At 45.8% G+C, this 15,837-nt stretch overlaps 1 protein-coding gene across 1 annotated transcript; it reads right to left on the bottom strand.

Moving 5' to 3' along the window:
- Positions 1 to 414: 414 nt before the first annotated feature.
- Pip4k2c (phosphatidylinositol-5-phosphate 4-kinase, type II, gamma) lies at positions 415 to 15,789 on the bottom strand. The gene is made up of 10 exons (XM_013022407.1): positions 15,492 to 15,789; positions 12,903 to 13,000; positions 11,325 to 11,421; positions 10,773 to 10,916; positions 4,417 to 4,563; positions 4,187 to 4,225; positions 3,357 to 3,470; positions 2,709 to 2,976; positions 2,438 to 2,541; positions 415 to 2,263 (listed from the first exon to the last, which is right to left on the bottom strand). Exons 1-10 carry the CDS (start codon positions 15,663 to 15,665, stop codon positions 2,183 to 2,185), a joined length of 1,266 nt encoding a protein of 421 aa, XP_012877861.1. The 5' UTR covers positions 15,666 to 15,789; the 3' UTR covers positions 415 to 2,182.
- Between the last annotated feature and the right edge of the window lie 48 nt (positions 15,790 to 15,837).

Here is a 15,837-nt window from a genome sequence, read left to right as displayed (position 1 = left end):
AAACACTTCCTTCTCACTTAGCTGGTGGGCTGAGGCGCCCACAGCCCTGGGGGGAGGTGAGTGCATCATCCTACTACCTGCCCCCACCACTACTGAATTCACACAAAATCAAACCATTTTTTGTTTGGAGATAGGGTCACAACTTTGTAACCCAAGATGCCATTTAATTGCCAATCCTGCTGCTGCTGAGTGCTGGATTTATAGGCATGTACGACCTACACCTGGCTTAATGCTTTCTGTTAATATGTCTACTCCTCACTACTATTTAAATCCACAACCATCTTAAGACATCTACATCCTAAGTTAGGGGCCCAGCACTCTGAAGACCAGAATTCCTGTTGGCCTCTCTTAAACACAGGATTCCCCAGAAAAGTATGTAAGGAGAAAAAAAAAAAGGCATTTATGTGAAGGAAACTGAATAATTTATTTTTTGTATTGTGATAAATGGGGGCAAATACACAGGATCTTCTTTTATTAATAAAACAGAAACAATAAATGAAGTTGACAATACTGCCCATGATATATTAGCCTCATGGTCAGAGAACCCGGTTCTAGAGAAATGGCTGCTGGTGTCACAGAGCTTTATTGCATTCAACAATGGGGTGGGGAGGGGGGAGAAGGGAGATGATGGGAATAGAAAAGATCCAGCAGGCCCCTGACAGGAAGATATTGCAGGGGCTCCAACTGATCAGGATCCCTCTTCCTACTTCCTTTGGAGCAGAGATGAAGAGAGAGCATCTTCCTACGGCCCTCATGAAGTCTTGTGAGACCAGAGAGTCTGACCAGATAGAAAACAAAGCAGCACTGCATCTCCACTGGCCAGCTTTATGGGGAAAAAAGCGTGGAAGCATCAGAGGAATGGGGGGAGGGGAGTAAAAATGGGTATCTTAAGCCCTAAAGGCATTGGGAAGGAGAAGAGGACAATCTATTTCATCTCAAGAGTCCTCTGCAACTGAGAAGATCATGCATCAACTCAGCTATCTTTGGAGGGGGGCCGGGTGATTTGAGTTATGGCTCTGATTCCTCTCTGGGGGTGGAGAGTGAAGATGACAAAGAAGGCCATCTGTCCCCTGGGAGACACAGTAACAGCAGAGGATGGGACAGAAGAGAACAGCATGATAACAGTTCAGGGGAAAAGGGTTTGGGAAAGAAGTGTGCTGGGTGGGCACACCCAGGTGATGATGAGGTTCCCACTCTAGACCTCTGTTCTCTTGAAATTACCAGAACTGACTCAGGTAGGGATAGTCCCTTCTGCCAGAAATAATCTTGGGGATGGCTAGACAGGAAGAAGAAATTTAACATGGGGAATGAACCTTCATTCCACCATCCAAAACTGTCCATGTCCCCACTGAAAGGTTCCAGCCCCAGCAAGGGTACTAGGGTCTGGGAAGCATAGTAGTCGGGCACCTTTACCCAGGCTCGAACACTTCTGGCTCTCTCTGGACTCCTGTGCCAGAAGCGCAGCTAGGTGGAAGTGGGATGGGAGACAAGATGGGAGAGTAGTCAGTTGATCCTTGACACAGACCATTTCCAATTCCCTGCATCGTCACAGTAGTCTCAGGTCCCTCCTCTGACGTGTCAGCCTGCTGACCACTCTCTACCCTACCTATATATATGTTGAATGGTCCAATTTGTGTGCATGCCTGCACCCACATCTTAGTAACCTCAAAGTCCTCCATCCTAGAGCCTACCAGGAGGGAGGCATGACTCAGTGAGTTTTAGAAAGTCACCAGCAACATTCCAATACTCTTAGTTCATCCCACACAGCAAAGCATCCAGAACAGTTGCTTGAGCTGGTCCATTGTCCAGTCCTCTGGGAGTCCTGAAGATAGCAAACAAACCCCTGCCCCCAGCTCCTCCTATTTTATAGAAATAGGAGATTTTACAAAGATCAAGGCACTTGGGAGAGAGTTAGTAGTAAAACTCTAATGAAGCAAGAGGGCATGGTGGGGAGAGGGAGAGAGGCAGAAAAGTAAAAAGGGAGAGAAAGGACAATATTTCTGAGAGCCAGGAAGAGCCTATTCAACAAGATGGAGTTATCTGTATGGAAGGAGCCTGCAGCCTGAATTTAGCAGAGGAGAAAAAGTAGTAGTAACGGCCATAATACCCACAGTTCCCCCAAGCCTCTCAGAACCCTGCCACCTTGACCATAAAGTAGCAATCATCACGGTTAGGTGGGCTCTTAGGCAAAGATGTTGGTAATAAAATCCAGGAATCGCTTAGCATACTGCTCAGGATGGACAGTAGAAATCTCTGCTCCTGCCTGTGAAAGGAAGTACAGAACAAGGTCAGGCACTCCAGTACCCTTCCTATTCCCTACCCTGCTATCCATTTTGCCCATTTCTCTCCTTCTGCCACCCCATTGCTCTGACACAGGGGCTCTCTCTTCCCAGGGAATAGCAGAGACAGGACAGGATAAGCCTTGGGGAATTCTCACCCCATGCTTGACAGTTTTAGCTGCATGAGCTGCTTTCTTCTTGGCATCATATTGTGTCAGGATGTCAATGAGGCCCATGAAATACACTTCCTTTTGGGGGGCTCCTGGGGAGTGAAACCAAGCATGAAGAGCAGGTATAGTCCCAATTCCTCTTCCCCAGGAACCAGTGAGTTTTGTTTGGAAAAGCTAAGCAGTCTCTCCACCCACCACCTAGTTTCTGACCCCTAAAGGCATTTTCCCCTTCATCTTTGGAATATCCAAGCTCTCTTACCCTCTGCACTCCGGATGGCGTAGACATCTATGAAAGACTCAAACTCTCCAGGGCCCAGTGGTCTGTGGGAATGGATGTAGCCTCCGATACCCTCAGGAGAGGTGCCATAGGAACCCACCAGAGAAGGAGGTCCAGCCAGGTTACAATCCCCATCCCATTCTGAGTCATCCTCCCGTGGAAGCCCTTCCTCTTCTGGCTCAGAGCCCCGGATGATGTCGTGGATGCCTAGCAGAAGGCTGTAGTCCATTATCTTCAGCTGTACTAGAAACTGAGAACCATTGACAAAATCATACACCCCAGCTCTCCCTCCCTACTCTCAGGTACCACCCCTTATGTCTACCCTTGAATTTCTGGTCCCTCCAGAAAAGAAAGAAAGTATAAAAAATGAGGTGTTGTGATATACTCTGCCCTGTAATACTGCAATGCCCTGGGGTCTAAGTTTACTCTGCACTCATTTCAGCCTCTTAGGAGTCACCACCAGAGGTTTTTCCTGTCTCATACTCAACCCGCCCGCCCCTCCCCCTACCCCATACAGAAGACCTAAAGAATAAGGGGATGGAGCTCCTTCCAATTGTGAATGGAGAGATAATCAGAAAAGGCAAAATAAATAAAACAAAACAAGGCATTTCCAAGCATTGCAGTCATCACCTCCACATCTCGCTTTAGCTTCTCCAGAAATACTTTCTTTTCCTCTTCACCAATATACACTTTCTGATTCTTGTTGAGGAAGTCCATGTCCTTGAGGGTGGGTAATTCTTTAACCTAGAGTAGAGAAAGGGGTGCTTGGGAATATATTCCTTCTTCAAGGTCTCAATGGAGAACCTTGCCTCCTGCCCAGGGCTCTATCTCAGTGGTCGTAGAAAGAGATCAGTCTTTTTTCTTTGTCGGTCATGGGGGCTGAACTCTGGGCCTGGGCGCTGTCCCTCAGCTCTTCAGCTCAAGGTGAGTGCTCTACCACTTGAGCCACATAGCCACTTCTGGCTTTTTTCTGCTTATGTAGTACTGAGAAATTGAACCCAGGGCCTCATGCATGCAAGGCAAGCACTCTACCACTGAGCCAACTTCCCAGCCCCAAGAGATCAGTCTTATCGTCACTCTGCTTGGCTCCACACTGAAGCTTGCCTAGACTCAGTCATGAAGCTGAAACCCACATTACATCCCACTGCTTTCCACTCAAGTTTTCAGTCAACAACCTTCATGCAGACTTTTCTTCCTTCTTCAGCAAAAATAGCTGCCTGAATACAAAGGACCCAGAATGGGAAGTAGAGGGTTGATCACTTTGCTATTATGGCCTGCATCTCCACCCACCCTAAATCCCACTGCCCCTTCCGCCCATTCTTGGATCAGCAGAAATTTTCAGTAGTTTAAGATAAAATGAACAGCAAGTGAGTCTTACCCATTATGAGAATGAACTTTTTCCTAAGATCCCTTTTATCCATCCCCTGCTCCCCCACCCTATCACCTAAAATGAGAATCACCTTTTCCTTATCGCTGGCTTCCCGGGACACTAGAGAACCCTGTGGAGAGACCCAAAGACCAAGTCAGCAGAAGTGGCTAAAAGAATAGGCAGAACTCAGTTCCTATGATCAATACTCAAAACCCAGAGCCTTCTTTCTATTGAAAGGAACTGTCCTTGCCCTCCCAGGCCCATTCCTATTCACAGGCTTTCGGCAGTCACTCCTTAAACCCAATCTATCCTGTTTCTTACCTTGAGATCATACTTTCTGTGCACAGGAAGCCTGTGGCTAAACATATTACGCATCACGAGCATGTAGCTATCTTCATTCTCCACACTGACTCGGTACATCCCCAGGAACTGGGGCAGTAGTGTATTGCCATGGCACTTCACAATGTACTAGAAAAGAAAGGAGGAATAAGAACAGGCTGAGCAGCAGATAGACAAACAGCCCAGGGATGGGAATCCAAATTCTACCATTCTGCGGTGAAGCAGAAAACTTCGAGTAGCTCATAACTGCAATCCTAGCTACTCAGGAGTTTGAGACCTAGAAGACCAAGGTTCAAAGCCAGTCTGGACAGAAAAGTGTTCCAGACTCTATCTCCAATTAATCAGCAAAATATCAGAGTGGAGGCATGGTTCAAGTGATAAAGCACCAGCCCTCAGCAAAGAAGCTGAGTAAGATAGCAAGGCCTTGAGTTCATGCTCCAAAATTGGCACCAAAAAAAAAAAAACTGGTAGAAATTTCTTATTGATGTTCCTAGTTATCAGCAGCTTCTGGAGCCCTATCTTCTCTGATTTCTTGCATTTCTATAATGTCTTTAAATTTTAAAGTGCTTTCTCACAGTTAGGCAAGGTGGCTCTCATTTATAATCCTAACTACTCAAGAAGACAAGAGGGAGGATTGTAGCTCCAGGCCAGCCCAGGCCAGGAAATGTTTGCAAGACCCCATCTGAATCAATAAAAAGCTAGGCATGATAGCACGAACCTGTAATCCCAGGTACTCAGGAAGCATAAATAGGAGGATCAGGGTTCAGGCCGTCCTGGGCAAAAAGTAAGAGCCTATTAGAAAAATGAAAGTAGCCAGGTACAGTAGCTCAAGCCTGTAATCCTAGCTACTTGGGAGGTAGAGATCAGGAGAATCACAGATCAAGGCCAGTTCAGGCAAAAAGAAGTTTACAAAGTCTCTCTTACTCAATGGTTGGGTAAAGTGCACATGCTGTTATCCCAGCTACAGAAGCACGATGGCTGGATACAGTGGGGCAGGCGTGTTGTTCATCCCCAGTGACACAGGGAAGCATAAATAGAAGGATCACAGCCCAGGCCAGCCTAATTATAAATCAAGACCATGAAGATAACCAATGAAAAGAGGAGACTATAGGCATGGCTCAAGCGGTTCAACTTCTGTCTAGCAAGCCTGAGGCCCAGAGTTTAGCACCAGCACTGCCAGAAAATAACAATTTAAAGTAAGTGCCAGGCACTAGTGTCTTGCACCTGTAATCATAACTACTCAGGTGACTGGAATCTGAGGGTCATGGTTCAAAGCCAGCCTGGACAGAAAAGCCTATGAGATTATCTCCAGTTAATCATCAAAAAGCTGGAAGTAGACCTGTGGCTCAAGCGCACTAGCCTTGAGCAAAAAAGCTCAGGGACAGTGCCCAGGCTCTGAGATCAAACCCTAGCACTGGCACACACACACAAAAATAAATAAACATAATAAAATAGTGAAAGCAGGGGGCTGGGAAGGTGGCTCAGTGGTAGAGAGCTTGCCTTGCATGCATGAGGCTCTGGGTTTGATTCCTCAGCAGCACCACATAAGCAGAAAAAAAAAAGCAGGAAGTGGCCTGTGGCTCAAGTGGTAGAGCGCTAGCCTTGAGCTGAAGAGCTGAGGGACAGCGCCCAGGCCCAGACTTCAGGCCCACAACCGGACCCAAAAAACAAACAAACAAAAACAGTGAAAGCAAAAAGGGCTGGATAAGTGGTAGACTGCCCAGTAAGCAAGCCCAAGAGCCTGAGTTCAAACCAAATACCAAGCTGGGCATGTGGCTTAGTGGTAGAGTGCTTGCCTAGCATGCATGAAGCCCCGGGTTTGATTTAATCAGTCTATATAACCAGAAAAAGCAGGAAGTGGTGCTGTGGCTCAAGTGGTAGAGCACCAGCCTTGAGCACAGAGAAGCTCAGGTACAGAGCCCAGAAAGACCCTGAGTTCAAGCCTCAGGACTGGCAAAAAAAAAAAAAAGTACCACACAAAAAAGTGCCTATCCTAATTTCACTGTTATCATTCTTTAAGATGATGAAGGTAGCCGGGCGCTGGTGGCTCACGCCTGTAATCCTAGCTACTCAGGAGGCTGAGATCTGAGGATTGCGGTTCAAAGCCAGCCGGGGCAGGAGAGACCGTGAGACTCCTATCTCCAATAAACCACCAGAAAACCGGAAGTGGCGCTGTAGCTCAAGTGGTAGAGCGCTCGCCTTGAGCTGAAGAGCTGAGGGACAGCGCCCAGGCCCAGAGTTCAAGCCCCATGACCGACAAAAAAAATAAAAAAAGATGATGAAGGTAGTATTATTACCTTCATTTTATGCCCTTTTTGTTATGCAAGTGGTCCCAGAAGCAGAATTTGTCAGTAACATGATTTTACTATTCCAGTATTTCTTGGTGGGTTAGATTCCTGTAATAAAAAGGCCTGCAAGATGGCTTGCAATTTGGAGGCAGGTATGGTGGTACATGCCTATAACTTCAGCTACTTAGAAGAAAAGGCAGGAGGAGCTTGAGTTCAAAGCCAATGCAAGCAAAGGTAATCTTAAGAGCTTGTCTAAAAAACACAAGGACTGAGGCATAGCTCAAGTCGTAAGGCTTAATCCTTAGTTCTTCTGGGGAAAAAAAAAAGATGGCTTGCAATTTTATTCTTAAGAAATAATTCCTCATTCAGGTATGGTGGCACATGCCTAGCACAGCACTCTGGAGGCGGAAGGAGCATGAGTTTGAGCTCAGTCTGGGCTACACAACAAGTTCCTGGCAAGTCTGGGACATATAGTGAAACCTTGCCTTAAAAAATTCAAAAAAGCTGGGCACTGGTAGCTCATGCCTGTAATTCTAACTACTCAGGAGGCTGAGATCTCAGCATCGAGGTTCAAAGCTAGCCTGGGCTGGGAAAGGCCTTGAAACTCTTACTTACTTCTAACTCTTATCTCTAACCATCAGAAATAGAGCTGCGGCTCAAAGTGGTAGAGCACTAGCCTGGAGCAAAAGGAGCTCAGGAAAGCACCCAGGCCCTGACACACACACACACACACACACACACACACACACACACACGCCAGTGGCTCATGCCTGTAATCCAAAGGAGCAAAAGGAGCTCAGGAAAGCACCCAGGCCTTGAGACACACACACACACACACACGCTCAGGAAAGCACCAGGCCCTGAGACACACAGACACACAGACACACACGCTCAGGAAAGTACCCAGGCCCTGACACACACACACACACACACACACACACACACACACACACACGAGCCAGTGACTCATGCCTGTAATCCTAGCTAGTCAGGAGGCTGAGATCTGAGGATCCAAGCCAGCCCAGGCAAGAAAAGTTCGTGAGACTATTATCTACAATAAACTACCAAAAATCCAGAAAGGGAGCTGTGACTAAGTGGTATAACATTAACTTTGAGAAAAAGCAGTTCAGGGCAACACTAGGCCCTGAGTTCAAGCCCCAGAACCAGCACAAAATAAAAACAATTACCGGGCTGGGAAGGTGGCTCAGTGGTAGAGCGCTTGCCTTGCATGCCTGAGGCCCTGGGTTCAATTCCTCAGCACCACATAAGCAAAACGAAAAAAGCTGGAAATGGCGCTGTGGCTCAAGGGGTAGAGTGCTAGTCTTGAGCTGAAGAGCTGAGGGACAGTGCCTAGGCCCAGAGTTCAGGCCCTACAACCGGACCAAAAACAAAAACAAAAAAAACCAATTACCCAAATTCCTGTATTAGCGATAAAGATGTAGCTCAGTGGTATACCCTTACCTAGAATGCATGAGACTCTGGGTTCAATCCCCAGCACCACAAAAACAAAAAATCTACCACTTTCTTTCTCCTTGTGTGTCTTGGTACTGGAGCTTGAACTCGGGGCCTGCTGTCCCTCAGGGTTGGCACTCTACCACTTGAGCCATAGCTCCACTTCTGGATTTTGCTAGTTAAATGAAGAGAAGAGTCTCAGAGACTTTCTGTCCAGGCTGGTGTTGAATCATGATCCTCAGATCTCAGCCTACTAAGTAGTCAGGACTGCAGGTACAAGCCACTGGTCCCTGGCTCCAGTTCCTCTTTTAAGGCTTACTATTTCTTTCTGTTGCTGCCCATTTCTCCTCAAAGCTAGCTTTTTAAGAAAAACCATCAGTAAGTAATCAATCCATTTCCTATCTCTCATCCATACCTCATCATTGAAATCAGATTTGTGTCCTTATTTTGCCTCTGAAATCCCTCCCAAATCCTTTAACTGTCAAATCTAATAGACAGTCTAGTCATTATCCTATTTCAACCATGTGGCACTTAATCCTGCTGAACAGACTCTCCTTAAAATGCTCTTAGCTGAGCACAGGTGGTAAAGTGCCAGCTGTGAGCAAGTACAAGCTCCTTAGTTCAAGCACTGATACTGGCATAAAAACAAACAAAACAACACAACAGGGAAAAGAAAAAAACATTTATTCTTAGCTCCCATCACAGTACCTTGGTAAGTCATTCAAGGCCTAAAACTTCACTGTATCCAAATTAGAACTATCTTCCTCAAAAAACAAACCCTACTCTTCTTTCTGTTTCACCACTGTTGGTAAATGGTGGCTCCTTTCCTTTAACTTCCACAATCATTCCTAAGTTTTCCTTTCTGCGCCCACTGCCATCATTAGGCCTTAATCACTCTCACCTAGGCTATTAAAATCACTCACTATTCCCTTCTACAATCCATTCTTTCAACAAGCTGTCCCAAAGAGACATATACACACACGGGTACACACACATTCACTACGTAACTTTCCTGCAAACAACCTTCAGGAAAAATGCCAAACTTCTCTGTGTAGCTTAGAAGCTCCTTTACAATGTAGCTTCTATTTTTCCACAATACCATGTTGCAGTCACACTGAATATCCTGCGGTTCCTTGATCAAACTTTCTCATGGCTCCATGCCTTTACAAGTGCTATTTTTCTTTGCCTAGAATGTTCCTTTTCTCCTTGCCAATAGTTAACTTCTACTAGTCACTCAAGAATTCATCCTGAGATGAGGATGCCACTCAGTGGTATAGTGCATGCTTAGCAAGTAAGAAGCCTTGAGTGTTGATTCCCAGCAACTCTCTCTCTCTCTCTCTCTGAAGAATAATTTTTTTTGTAAAAAAAGATCAACTTCTATGATTCCACCTCCAAGAAACTCTTCAAAAGTCTCCCAAATACTCCTCTTTGCCCATATGAGTTAGGATGATACCTTCTCTGTATCCCTACAGCATTCTGGTTTTTTTTTGTTGTTGTTTTTTGTCAGTCATGGAGCTTGAACTCTGGGCCTGGGCACTGTTCCTCAGCTCTTCAGCTTAAGGCTAGCACTCTACCATTTGAGCCACAGCGCCACTTCCAGCTTTTTCTGTTTATGTGGTGCTGAGAAATCAAACCCAGGGCCTCATGCATGTGAGGCAAGCACTCTACCACTGAGCCAGCTTCCCAGCCCCCCACCCCCCAGAGCATTCTGTATACACTACTGCATACATCTTCTTGTGTGCTAATGCTGGTTTACTACCAGTCTAAACCAAGAGATCCTCAAGGGCCATAACCATCCCATTCACCTATTTCTCTACTGCTTAATACTATGACAGCCATTAAATGTTTGCCAAATAAGCCAATTCATTTTAGAGGGTTTGTTTTGCTTTTATTGGGGGGGGGGGATGGGCAAGTAGGTAGGATCTTGCTATATACCCCAGGCTGGTCATGAATTTACAATCCTCCTTCTTTATAGTCTCCCAAGTGCTGGGATTACGCACATACACCACCATGCCTTACTTATCTGTCTTCCATTTATTCCTTATTCATTGATTTTGGTGAGAATTTTCTTTAGTTGAAAGACATCTCAGGAAGAATGCTTTTACCACCAAAACATTCCATATACTCTACATTCTAAGTTCAGATGATCAGACAGAAAAGCTTCATTAGTCCTATATAGGGCTAGCTGTAACAACGGATTCTCCCTTGCAAGTTATCTTAATTATGCCTTTGTGCCGTTTTTCTTCTCTCTGCAATTATTACTCCTATCTGCAGTGTAGCTGATGTTAATGCTTCCTCTAATTCTGACTTAATCTACACTTTATATTTTGCTACACATGTGCCCTTTATGTATAAATCCACAATGATTTTAGTAAGTACCAAATGGAAAGTGACCAATCAAATTCTTCTGTTAGACACAAATAAGTGTGCAGAGGCCCCCCTTTTCTCTTTGAAATGCCTAGTTTTTTTAAAAAAAGACAAAACATGATATTAAGTGTTTCTGGAAGGAGAAAATAGATTGTAGGGAGAGAAAAAGTCTCTTTGGAGGTTCTAGCAGCTGAGCTACAGAGAGGAAAGAATGAGTCTGAGAGGACTGACCTGGTGGTAGTTGGACAGGTTACTATGCATGTCAGCAATGTCCTCACTGGATACTTCCTTGATGACCAGAGTCCGGTCATAGGAGATAAGGAATCGGCCATCACTGCCTTCACTTTCACTTGGGGGGCTTCGGGTAAGGGATACCTGGACACAAATAACAGGCTAGAAGTTCTTTTCCTATCTCCTTTTATAGAAGTACAAGTAATAGGATAATGACAAACCCAATGCCTATGAAGGTGGATGAGGATGAGGAAGGTGGGGGATGAGATTAAGCAGGACTTTGTAACTGGGGTCCACATACAAACGGAATGAAACACAATGCAAAATTCTTGGGGTCCACATACAAACTGAATGAAACATAATGCAAAATTCCTAATGTATCTTTATCTTCTCAAGGACAGCTTTGTTAGCTTCGTTAGATTTTTTAAGATGCTGTGAACCCAGAGGGATAATGAATCGTATTTGCTTTAGCTTTCACTTCTCCAAACATGATTACTCCAAAGGATTCCTAAATTGCCAGGGTCTACCCCTCACCCCATAATAGACCCATACCAAGTAATCCTGGTCATCAATGCCAAATCGATCACGGAGGTTCCTGAAGACTTGGGGACAATACTCTTTAAACTTGAAATGACTGGGCAGATTTTCTCTGAAACACAAGTTTTTAAAGCAAGACAACAAAGTAACAGTTTCATTTTACATTTATATGAGGCTTGACAGTTTATAAAGCACCTTTATACTTCCTACCTCATTTGCTTCCCATAAAGCTCTGTGAGGTACTTTAAAACGTACTGTTTCCATTTTAGAGAAGGCTAAATTATGTCTCAGTGTAATTAGGTAACCTGCCTGCCACACAGCTGATTATGTACAGCAAGGTTCTCCTGTCCATGCAAACTGCAGCATTTCTCAAATCTCAAGCCAGTTGGAGACATTCAAAAGTTGGCAATAGCTGGGCACTGTGATTTAAGCCCATAATCCTACTTAGGAGGCTGGGATCACAGTTTGAAGCCAGTCATGGCAGGAAAGTCTGTGAGACTCTTATCTCAAATTAACTAGCAAAAAGTTGGAAATGGAGCTGTGGCTCAAGTGGTGGAGCACTCACTTTGAGCAAAAAAGGTCAGGGACAGCCCCCAGGCCCTGAGTTCAAGCCAAGAATCATCTTTCTCTTTCTCATTCTCTCATTCTTTCTTTCTCTCTCTCTCTCTCTCTCACACACACACACACACAGAAGTGACAATAGTTACCACTGTTTTGAATGGCATCTTCTGAAATAGCAGGTCTTAGAGTATTCCAGTATTTCTTTCAGGGCATCCCTACCAGAAGCTAATGGCAATGGCATCTAAACATATCTACTTGAGGAACTGCCAGACTAGAGGAGAGAAAATTAGCACATATAGTAGTATGACAATATCAGAAATTATTTCAATGCTTTCTTTATACAAAACTGAATTTATGCATTAGGAAGGATGTTAAACCATACAACTTCTAAGTTAGGCTCCTAAATCTAAAATCTTTAGTTTAATCTTTTTTTTTTTTTTTAGGTGGGAGACTGGGAATTGAACTCAGTATCTAATGCTTTGGCTCACTAGCTATTACTCTACCAATGGAGCCAACTTCTTAACTTTTTTTTCATCAGTCATGGGTTTGAACTCTGGGTCTGGGCACTGTTCCTGAGCTCTTCAGCTCAAAGCTAGTGCTCTACCATTTTGAGCCACAGTGCCACTTCTGGTTTTCTGGTAGTTTACTGGAGATAAGAGACTCAGGGATCCTGCTTGGGATGGCTATGAACTGTGATCCTCAGATTTCAGCCCCCTGAGTAGCTAGGATTACAGGCGTGAGCCACTGGCACCCGCTACTCTTAATTTTTTTGGGGGGGGGGCAAGCCAGTCCTAGGGCTTGGACTCAGGGCTTGGGAACTGTCCCTGAGCTTCTTTTGCTCAAGGCTAGTATTCTACCACTTGAGCCATAGGGCCATCTCCGGCTTTTTCTGTGTATGTGGTACTGAGGAATCAAATCCAGGGTTTCATGCATGCTAGGCAAGCACTCTACCACTAAGCCACATTTCCAGCCCTATCCTTAACTTTTAATTCTTTTTTCCCCCCCTAGGGAAGGGCAAGGATCCTCACTTACCTATGGAAAAGGTGATTGTTGACCTTGATCTTGGAGCTGGCCTTAAAGTCATCTGGCAGCAGCATCACTGGGGGAGGCACCTGGCTGAGCTCATTTATCTAACAATCCAAAATATGGAGAGGCAGTAAGTAAGGGTGTGGAAGCCTTCTTATATATTGTGTCTGGGCAGGAGTCAGGAAAGCACAATTCAAACCCCATTTCTTTAAAATCACTAGCTATGCATATGTTTGAAGTCAAAGGATGTTAGATAATCTCTAACCCCTTCTGCTTCCCAAGGAGGACTGCTGTAAGCAATCCTCACACTCCACACACTCCCACTCCCATGGAACTTCATGCTCTCAACAGTCTTATATTAGGCAAGCCCTGTAAGCAACTCAGATTATTTTTAAAGCTGTGAGAAATTCTAAAAAGAAAAAAAAAGCAACTTCCGCAGGATTAAGACAAAGGTACACACTCAACTAAAAAGCAGGCATTTTCAAAGTGCCCTGAAGAGTTAATGGGACTCTGAGGGGGTCAACAGCAGCAAGAAGAATAAAATGTCTTTCCCCATAAGAGGTTTCTCCTTACTAAAAGGATAGTCTTCACAAACTACTACGACCCAGTTCTCTGCAGCGATGTCCATCTGTTTGGGCTTAAAGTAAAGGAGGAACAGCTGACCTCAGAGGGAATGCAGACCATCAAAGAGTAAGAGCTCAATAGGTGTCTGTTCCCTAAAGTCAAGCCTGTCCACAGCCCAAAAGGTGCAGGCATCACATGCTCACCTCAGACATCACGACCTACAGCATGCTAATTCAAGGTAGAAAAGGGGATCCTATGCTTAGGAATCCCAATAAGATGTGCTTCCCTCTTGATGTTGCTACAGCACCTCTACAGCACCTCTGACCTATCCCTAACAGTATGTATGCCCATGACTCTGATCACTAATTTATGCAAATTGTCCCACCACACACACACACACAAGATCGTGAATTCTTCAAAGGCTAAGACCTAATCACTGACATCTGAGAGATGCACAATGTTTGGCACACAATAGTCCTGTTTATTAAATAAATAAGTGAAAAATCTTGCCTATCTTTACTTTATCATTAAATAAAGATTATGAACTGCAGTCTAACCTAAATCTCACAGGCTGCAGTGCATGAAACTCCTCCTGTTCTCAGCAGAAAAGGAGGACAGAACATGTTCCTCCAGGAAAAAAAAAAAAAAAAAGCCACTTGAGATTCCTAGCCTGAAATTCAGCAGAGCTTTTCCTACCCCCTCCACACCACCTGCTAAGCAAGCTGAATCATCACTAGAGCATATGTTCAAAGAATTTCTCCATTCCAGACACTTGAAGTCAATATGTGTTGGCTGGAGGATGGTATATTCAAGCTAAAGCATCCATATCTAACAAAGCTGAGGCAGGTTTTAAATGTTAATTCCCCCAATACTTACCAAAGGGACACCCCCCCCTTAGCTTCCAACAAGGGTGGATGAGTCACCTGAAAGGTACATATGGAGAGGCAGCCCTACTTCCACAGCCTTACCCACACCAATATCTTAGACTGGAGATTCACTACAAGATATTACCACTCCACTGTAAATGCAAAGTCAGCCAATAGACCCCCAAATCACACTCTAACCGACAAATTAAGAATTCGACAAAAAAAAACAAACCCCAGCATTCTTCATCCCTTCCACTTCCATTAGTTTGCCATGACTGTAACAATTCAAGGACGTTATTAAAATATTCCCTGTCACATTCAAAATCCCTGCATCCCTCCCATTCCAGATGTGAAGGGGTGGGAAGGATGACTGTGCTTCTTCCACTAGAGTCATCCTTAGAAAAAGAGGTCTCCTCCTTGGCCTCTTCTTGACTCCAAGACCATTTGGAAGCAGTGTCCCTTGGGATCAGAGTTCCTCAGTCTTCTCTCTGCTCATACTAAACATCACCACTCAAGCCAACAAGGGGGATGCAGTTAAGACCAAAGGCATGAAGATCTGAGTGAGTTCAACCTTTAGGCTTATGGTTGGGTAGCTTCTCAGAATGCTGTACCTCTGGAGAGGAAAGGAAGGGGCAAGCAGGATTAGAAAGTCCAAGAAGCCTGGAGCTTCCCCCAGACAAAGCCAAGACTCCACAGTCAAGGACTGAGGCTAAAAAAAAAACAAGGTGGAAAGTGAACAATCCCTTCCACCCACCCCAAACCCCTCACGTACACACTCTCTCACGTGGGCCTTCACCAACCCCAAAGAGAGCCATCCCTCCCTACCCTGAGCTGAAGTATGAACTCGACCAGTCTCCATAGCCTGAGGCTGAGGCTGGTCCTGGCAGGAAGGAGTCAAGGAACCGAGAACTGGGTTTCAGAGGGCAGGGAAGGTACAAGTCTAGGGGAGGCGGAACTGGGTAGAGGGAGAGAAAAGTTACTAACTGGAGATCGTCTGGGGACGACCTTCCCCTCTGGGGATTGGTGGGCAGGGACCAAGACAGCTCGGAAGGTGGGGGTGACAGCGCGAGGGCTTTGGGATGTGGGCACCTGGGCTCAGTGACGCTCCCGTGCACCGGAGCGGAGGGTTTGGGGCAGGGCTCCAAGGGCCGGGGCCGGTTCTCACCGAGTGGGCTACGCCCCACAGGAACACGCCCACCAGCGGGTCGGCCGCCCGGAACACCTTCACCTTCTGCTGCACGAAATGCTTCTTCTTGGTTTTGGAGGCGAAGCCAAATCCTGGGCCAGAGCTCCCTGTTGCCGATGGTGCGGTGGTTGGCGGGACCGAAGAGGACGCCATAGTCTCCCGCGCACCGGATCGAGTGGAAGCGGGAGCCGGCTGCGATCCAGGCGCCCGACCCCGGAAGCGGTGCTCACCTGCGCCGCCGTCACGTGACCGGAGGCTGGCCTGCAGGCGCGCGAGTAGGGCGGGGCGAGGCTGGCTCCGCCCCTGGCGCTCAGCCCGCGCGCAT

Source organism: Dipodomys ordii, unplaced genomic scaffold, assembly GCF_000151885.1.
Source record: "Dipodomys ordii isolate 6190 unplaced genomic scaffold, Dord_2.0 Scaffold3, whole genome shotgun sequence".
NCBI lineage: Eukaryota > Metazoa > Chordata > Mammalia > Rodentia > Heteromyidae > Dipodomys > Dipodomys ordii.
Note: the sequence above shows the minus strand (reverse complement) of the source record. Positions and strands in the feature narration are given on the sequence as shown.